Raw genomic sequence first — 7,529 nt, forward strand, 5'->3', positions numbered from 1 at the left:
AATAATAAAAATGAAATAAACAGTACAGCAACGTCATATTTACATAAATAGGCTGGAGCCAGGAGCAGTGGAGACTGGAGAACTGGAGACTGGAGACTGGAGAAGATCTCAATCACTAATCAGGCAATCACGGAGGAGAAGATCTCAATCAGTTGAATCAGCCAATCACGGAATCAGTATGTAAGACTAATAATATGCGTTTAAGGCGTCACTTCATTGGTCGCCATCGGCTCGTATTATAATATTTATTTACAATTTTACATATCTGGTGGACTGGACAAAGAAACGTTTTGAAAACGCGGCAGGGATAGATAAGAGAAGCAGAGTGGCAGGGACTTGCGGCCCGCGGTGCATTAGGCGGCCAGCCGCCAGCCTGCCAGTCTGCCACGGTGCCAACTGCCACCAGTATACTGAATTTATTTATTTGTTTATGAAATGCTAAAAGCGATCTGCCATGGTATTTTTATACGTCATACCGAGTAGACAGTAGACACGCCAGAAGAAGGCCGCAGCGGCAGTGAGCCAGTGACACGGACTCCGAGTCAGTTTAAAAGTGACTCAGTGTCGCCCTCACGACTCACGAGTCACGACGACACCGTTGATCGTTGAGCGTAGGCGTATTAACCTTTGTCGATTATGTCTTTACTATTGAACTGACAGTCCGATACAGATGTACCTATAACAGTTCACGGATTATATCTTTAATATTTGAACACTGTACACTGTAGGAATAGATTAGACGTAGTTCATGTTCTTTGTAGGTGCTCATAATAGAAGGGCCTATAATTGCCTGAATACAGCTCTACCTACTCAAGCAAGTTCATTATAGGATCTATTATAATACGATGAACATAGGGTTGAGCAAGGAATCCTTAGTTGCGGCTTGTAAGTATGCTTGTTTTATCACCATTTCAATTTGTGCGATAGAATATCTTAAAATGATGTTTAGGGAGATGCCTACTGCGACTATAGCGGCTGAGCCTCGCCTGTGTATTTCCCACGAAGGCGGACTCTCTAATGAGGGAGTGGGGTCGTTCCTGCAACACACTAAATCCTCATTGATACTCAGTACACATTTAGGTGCTGATCTGACGGTCCGTGGAATACGCAAACATGCCTCAACTTTATGTTTCGAAACGAACCTTGTCCAGTATCAGAAGCGAGCTGTCTGGTCAATCATACCCTTCTTATGCAGTTACTGCCTAGTATATGTAGCAACACGATACTGCCTTCAACAGTCATCAGGCTCCTGAGTCTGGAATCGTGTTCAACTATCTACCACAACGTTACCGTGAAGGAAACATTAGAAAACTACAACGACTGTGTAGGAGTGAATTACAACCACTTCGTATCTCTGATGAGGCAATCCTCAACTCAGACGAAAGTTATTGAACCTACACCTGCGGTTGCCAGCGTGGGTATGCACTTTCGCTGGGGTGATGTTAGAAACAAGGAAACAAAAATCTTGGATTCAGCGACTCCTGTTAACAAGAGAGGTATCAGTGTTCGCTCGATCAATCAAATATGGCACAATATTGAATTTGTCAATTGTGGAGGAGTTGAGGTTAAGTTATATATGCAAGCCCATATCCCTATCAAGAAAGGGACTTTTCACTTTAATTATACAGTAGTGGATGGTAATGATTGGGCGGATTTGATAGATTATCAAACAAACGATATCTTTATACAGGGAAAGTCATCCTGGGGAATTATGGGTGCATTTGTGAATACGGGGAAGGTAGTTTCACGCCATCCCCAAACTCAATCAACCCAAACTCAATCAAATATGAGCAGCAATATAGGAAAAGGTTAACCGTTCTGGGTGACGATACACGTTTAGTGTACGACTGCAAAAGACGCTGAACGATAGATCTTTCGGAATTAAACCACAATATTTAGTCTTCAAGTATACATAAACTGGTTGGTATACAGCTGTGTTGCGTACATTATTTTATTTCTCCGAGCAGTCTGTGCTTGATATCGGTTATTTGATCCGAGTTGTATACATAAATGAGTTAAATATATTTCTAGAACCTCGTGTTGCAACAGTTCCGCTAGTATACTGAAAGTCATTTCATATAATTTTACATTCTTGAAGTACGTGTAGCAATTTAAAATTGCGACAGGTCATGCTTGCCTTTCAATTTGCGAATCATTTGTAATCATATTCTCCTCGTCAATTCCTTCACCGAAAACGGCTTGGTTCGAGTGATACAAACACCAATATTGCGGCGAGTATGACCTCGGCCACAAGCAATTGTGTGGTGCTGGGTGGCTCCACAGCCCACTCATCTGCATCGTCGATGTCTTCGTCATCACTATCGAGCACTCCACCATCGAAAAATATCTCACCATTGGCGATTTTGATGGTGTTCACTTCACCCTTCCTTGTGGTAGCTTCGGACAAAGGATCATATGCGGGAGTGGAACTATTAGGAACGTCTGGTTTGGCAAACGCAGCATATGGGATACTACATGCGTCGATATTGTTTTTGTCAAGAAGCTTGCTGTACAGAAAATTAGTAGTATTGTTGCTGCTACTATCATCACGAGCCGCATGTTTAGGGCAGACGATACCATTCACCTCCAATTCCTGAGTGTTGTTTGTACGAATTGGCAACAAAGTACCACAATAGCACTTATTGATCTCATCATCTGTGCAGAATGTATCAGAATAATCTGGTATGTTCGTTTCGCGAAGTGACGATTGGATGCCCTCAACTGAATTGAATGAGTTCAGAGCGACACCTATTAAAGTATGACAAGGTGAGCTGATTTTACTATGCAATGATTTCACGGCACATTCAGTCACCGTGACACTAGTTGCTGTTATGTATGTGAAGCGGACCATGCTGAATGCAGATATCACCTTCATGGCGGCAAAGCTGTAACCGCCTCCTTCACGAACAGCAAACTCTCTATCAGGTTCTAATTATTGTGCTATTCTGGTAGCGATCCTGGAATGAAGTATATATTTCAAGTATTGTTTCTGATCTCATGCACCTCCGTCAAAGGGTTCATATAAAAATAAACGATGGTTCTCATCTCTAGGGAGATGTCTGAGTGATACATGACAAGTATTGATATATCGAGGCCCAAAAAAGGCCATTTAGATCTCCAATTGGTATATGACGCGCAGTGATGTGATGGGCTAAGAGCCGTGAGCGTTACAGCTACGGGCCCACTTTCATTGGGATTTGGGACACGGGTGGGAATATGAGAGCTTCATGTTTCTCAATTTTTTTTATATATATATATAAATAGTAAATAACATTCCAGTACTGACACCAGGTGATTTTTAAAAATTTATTTTAGGTTCGGATATTAAACCATCGCTTAAGCGTATAGTTTGTAGATATCCAAAATGGAATCGGAATACAAACTCATTGATTCCCAGTACTCACTGCTCAACCAAGCAGTGTCCTGCTCCTCTTTATTGTGTATATGTACTATATGTACCACTTTTAACTTATGAATTTAAGACTGGCTACGTGGTTCAGGCAGCTCCGGAGATATCCATTGGCACGGCCCCATCCTTCGCATCTTGTAACACATCTTGCAGTAATCGCAGCTGTGGGGTGGAGAAGGAAGGTAAGTCAAGTAAAGAGGGGCTCGAACCTAGTGAATTTAGCTATTAAATAACTACTAGGTTATATATAATGTGATACGGTGCTATATTATAAGTATGATAGCCAGTACAGATTCTAGTACAAGTTTTGATAGTGATACACAATATCATACTTAGTCATATAGTCTAAATATTCTGTACTTCTACACGTGGAACGTACGTATCTATCCCAGACCAGCCATCTATCTGCTGTTAACAGAAACACTTTGGCCGAAAATGCAGACACAGGCAGACCACCTCACTTCACAAAGTACGCGAGCTGCTCTTGAGCGCGGCGCATGCATGTATGTATAATTCTTAGCATGTATGTATGTATAATTCTTAGCATGTATGTATAATTCTTAGCATGTATGTATGTATAATTCTTAGCATGTATGTATAATTCTTAGCATGTATGTATGTATAATTCTTAGCATGTATGTATAATTCTTAGCATGTATGCATAATTCTTAGCATGTATGTATAATCCTTAGCATGTATGTCTGATCCGTAGTGTGATTGCTATGACTTGTAGTGTGAGAAAGAGGCCTTGTCCTGGCATACAGATACACAGCGGCTCATCAATATACAACCTTGCCGACTTAGCTGGCTCACCATAGTGAATACACACTCCCTTACCCCCCCCCCCCCCGGTCCACCTTTAGTGGCATTTACTCGCTATAAACCGTCTGTCAATCTCAGGCTCAGTTAGCAATCTTGGCTTTCCAAGCGTAGTCGGTAATATAACAGACTGAACCATGTGCCCAGCCAATATGGAGGGTTGTATAGGCGACATACACTATACACCAGTACGATAAGCAAGAGTAACCCGGCTCCAACACATACACCACGGTGTATGTGACTGGCCAGGTCAACCGAACACGCTGATAGAGCTCAGCGTAGGCCAGCTCTGAGTTTATACTGACCCGGTGCAACCAGTCATCACACCCAGCAATGGAGAAGGGTCTAGGGTTTTAGTGTGAACACACCTGGTAGAACTGGGCTATGCTATCCAGCGTCTTGACAGTTGTCATGACATCCTCTCGGCTGGTTCGGTTGCGATACACACCCGAGCACGGACAGGACGGCGTGAGCAGCCTTTGTATGCCATTGCACTGCGAATAGTAAAGGCGATGGAGAGGAGTTAAGGTGTGGGTGTGGCTTGTGTGCGTATGGCTCCACGGGTATGTGTAGGTATGTCTTCACACACAAGGAGTTGAGGTATGGCTCTGAGTGGTCCACAAAGCCTTGGTAAGAACGTGTACTCGATTGGTACCCAACAACCAGGGCGAGTGGTTGAGCGGCGAAATACCGTACACACTCGGATTCGTGTATGTATACGTGTACACAAAGGGGGAGCTCGGGACACACCAGCCTGATGGGAGTGACTCTAGTGCCGTCTTAAGGTATGGAAACAAACAGACCTTTATCAATACACAAGCGGCACCAGACAGATGCTTATACGGACGTACAACCACCTACGCCTGCGCAGCAAGTGCAGGTGTTCACAGAGCTTCAGTATATGTTTAGGGGTTTAGGGTTTTAGGGTTTTAGGATTTGTGCACACACCGCGCTTGTGGATGGTACTACCTTATCGCAGACCAGATCCTGGAGATTGAATGTAATCTGCTGCTTCCGTACCACATCTGCATCGAGAATACAAACAGGTTGTTTGAATCATATGAGTAATTCACCCTTTTGTACCCACGCAATCGGAGCATCACTGCGATGTACAGTACCATACGCATCATACTCATCACCAGGGGGTCAATGTAAGCATTCAGGGGGGTGAGTTATGGGCCTACCGACTGCTTTGGTATATACTGGCGCAATAGGTACAGAGCAGATACAACTATCAGTTCGCAGTGAATACGCACTCAGCACACAGCGCTTACGGAGATAATTTCATCCAATGAGTGCGATTCCTACCACATTATAGTACTCTCTGGCGATGCATGCAGGACAGGACAGGACAGGGCACTGCCCACGCTGAAACGAGAAAGTGCTATAACAGCACAGATGGCAAGGCATACGCAGCATACACACACCGGGATAATACCTACCAATGAGAGCGTACACTCACAGCAAATACCTACCAATGAGAGCGTACACACAAAACAAATACCTACCAATGAGAGCGTATACACAAGCCAAATACCTAACCAATAAGAATGTACACACGAGCCAAATACCTTCCAATGGTGCGTACACGCACAGTAATACCTACCAATGAGAGCGTATACACAAAACAAATACCTACCAATGAGAGCGTATTCTATGGCATCCTTGTCGTATTCCGTTGTACATGCCGGACACCGCCAGAATCCGATTTGCTCTCCGTCTTCGCCTTCCTCTTTATGGACATCTCTGCGGTATGTGCACAAAAAGGGTGAATAAGTAATCCGACATATATAGTATGAGTAATCCGATAGATATGGTATGAGTACTCTGATAAATATGGGATGAGTAATCCGATAGATATGGTATGAGTTATCCGATAGGTATAGTATGAGTAATTCGATAGATATGGTATGAGTACTCTGATAGATATGGTATGAGTAATCTGATAGAAATAGTATGAGTACTCTGATAGATATGGTATGAGTACTCTGATAGATCTCCGATCTTCCAGCTAGGGGACAATCGTGGTAAGGATTCGTAAAACATATAAGCACTCTGAAAACACATTGATATACGCACACACAGACATATGCAACACACGCGTGTGGGCATAGAAAGGTGCTTTCACAGGCAAGCGTTGGCGCAAGGCATATAAGCACTCTGAAAACATTGATATACGCACACACTGACATATGCAACACACGCGTGTCCGCGTAGAAAGGTACTCTCACAAGCACGTGTAGGTACACTGGCAGAGATGGATGTCGCAGCAATACATACAAATGAAAGTCGAACGTAAACGTTTATTTCACTGGGCTTAGAGGTGGCAGATAAGCTCTGGCGGGACAAAGATAAGAACGTATGCGAGGGCTATTGACATATACATTCATACACAAAGCTGATCCGACTACACCAGTCTAAACAAAAAGATATGCACGTAAACACCTGATAAAAGTAAACACTTAAGAAGCACTTCCATACAAAAGGATTCCGCACATACAAACGATACACAATGAATGTATCTGAGGGGTTGTACTGGCAGGACCAATGGCGCGATAATCGATGCAGACTAAACCCTAAACCCTAGATCTTAAACCCAAGCCCTAACACATTGGCAAACCTTAAATCCTCGACCCCAAACCCGAACACACAGGCGAGAAACGGATACCCAACACGTGCACACGGCCAGCAACCAAACTCTTCTCTACACGTGAACTGCTACGAACACGCACATCCATTCACAGAGACGGAACACGCACTAACACATGCACACGGAAAGTGATGGGGAACGCACCGGCAGAGATCAATGTCGCGACACTCCATGCAGAAGTTACAGATAACCTCAGGCAATACAAAGGTGAGGCAAGGGTCTTCAAACTGCGCCGCTTTGCTGAACTCGCCCACGTGTAGCAGCCGTAGAAGGTTTTTCCGACACTTGGAAACCTGGTTGAAACAAGTGACAGAAGGGTGAGCGGATGGATGTAAACCCGGTTTACAGGCAATGCCAAGGAGATGTGCTAGTTGGGTGGTGGTGGGTTATGAGCATATGCTGTGTTAATGGATAGGCGCACAGTTTATATGTATATCACAAGATTTCTCCGTGATGAAATTCTTGTTTAAAAGCATACTCAAACATGGGTTTATATATATATATATATATATATATATATATATATATATATATATATACTACATACTATACTNNATATATATATATATATATATATATATATATATATATATATATATATATATATATATATATATATATATATATATATATATATATATATTATAATAT

The 7,529-nt window shown here is 42.8% G+C and overlaps 3 protein-coding genes across 3 annotated transcripts; 1 reads left to right on the forward strand and 2 right to left on the reverse strand.

The window, feature by feature from the left end:
- Positions 1 to 845: 845 nt before the first annotated feature.
- Positions 846 to 1,901, forward strand: SARC_11123 (hypothetical protein; the record flags this gene model as incomplete). Its single annotated transcript, XM_014294800.1, has 2 exons — positions 846 to 885; positions 1,152 to 1,901. The coding sequence occupies 2 exons, from the start codon at positions 846 to 848 to the stop codon at positions 1,811 to 1,813; spliced, it is 702 nt and encodes a 233-aa protein (XP_014150275.1). The 3' UTR covers positions 1,814 to 1,901.
- Positions 1,902 to 2,185: 284 nt separating this feature from the next.
- On the reverse strand, positions 2,186 to 2,875 carry SARC_11124 (hypothetical protein; the record flags this gene model as incomplete). Its single annotated transcript, XM_014294801.1, has 1 exon — positions 2,186 to 2,875. The coding sequence occupies one exon, from the start codon at positions 2,873 to 2,875 to the stop codon at positions 2,186 to 2,188; it is 690 nt and encodes a 229-aa protein (XP_014150276.1).
- A 443-nt stretch (positions 2,876 to 3,318) lies between these two features.
- On the reverse strand, positions 3,319 to 7,174 carry SARC_11125 (hypothetical protein; the record flags this gene model as incomplete). Its single annotated transcript, XM_014294802.1, has 5 exons — positions 3,319 to 3,571; positions 4,597 to 4,722; positions 5,198 to 5,253; positions 5,868 to 5,974; positions 7,023 to 7,174. Coding segments are annotated over 5 exons (516 nt in total), but the record flags the coding sequence as incomplete, so codon positions are not given.
- Between the last annotated feature and the right edge of the window lie 355 nt (positions 7,175 to 7,529).

The sequence above is a fragment of the Sphaeroforma arctica genome (genome assembly GCF_001186125.1).
Source record: "Sphaeroforma arctica JP610 unplaced genomic scaffold supercont1.1539, whole genome shotgun sequence".
NCBI classification, from domain to species: Eukaryota; class Ichthyosporea; order Ichthyophonida; genus Sphaeroforma; species Sphaeroforma arctica.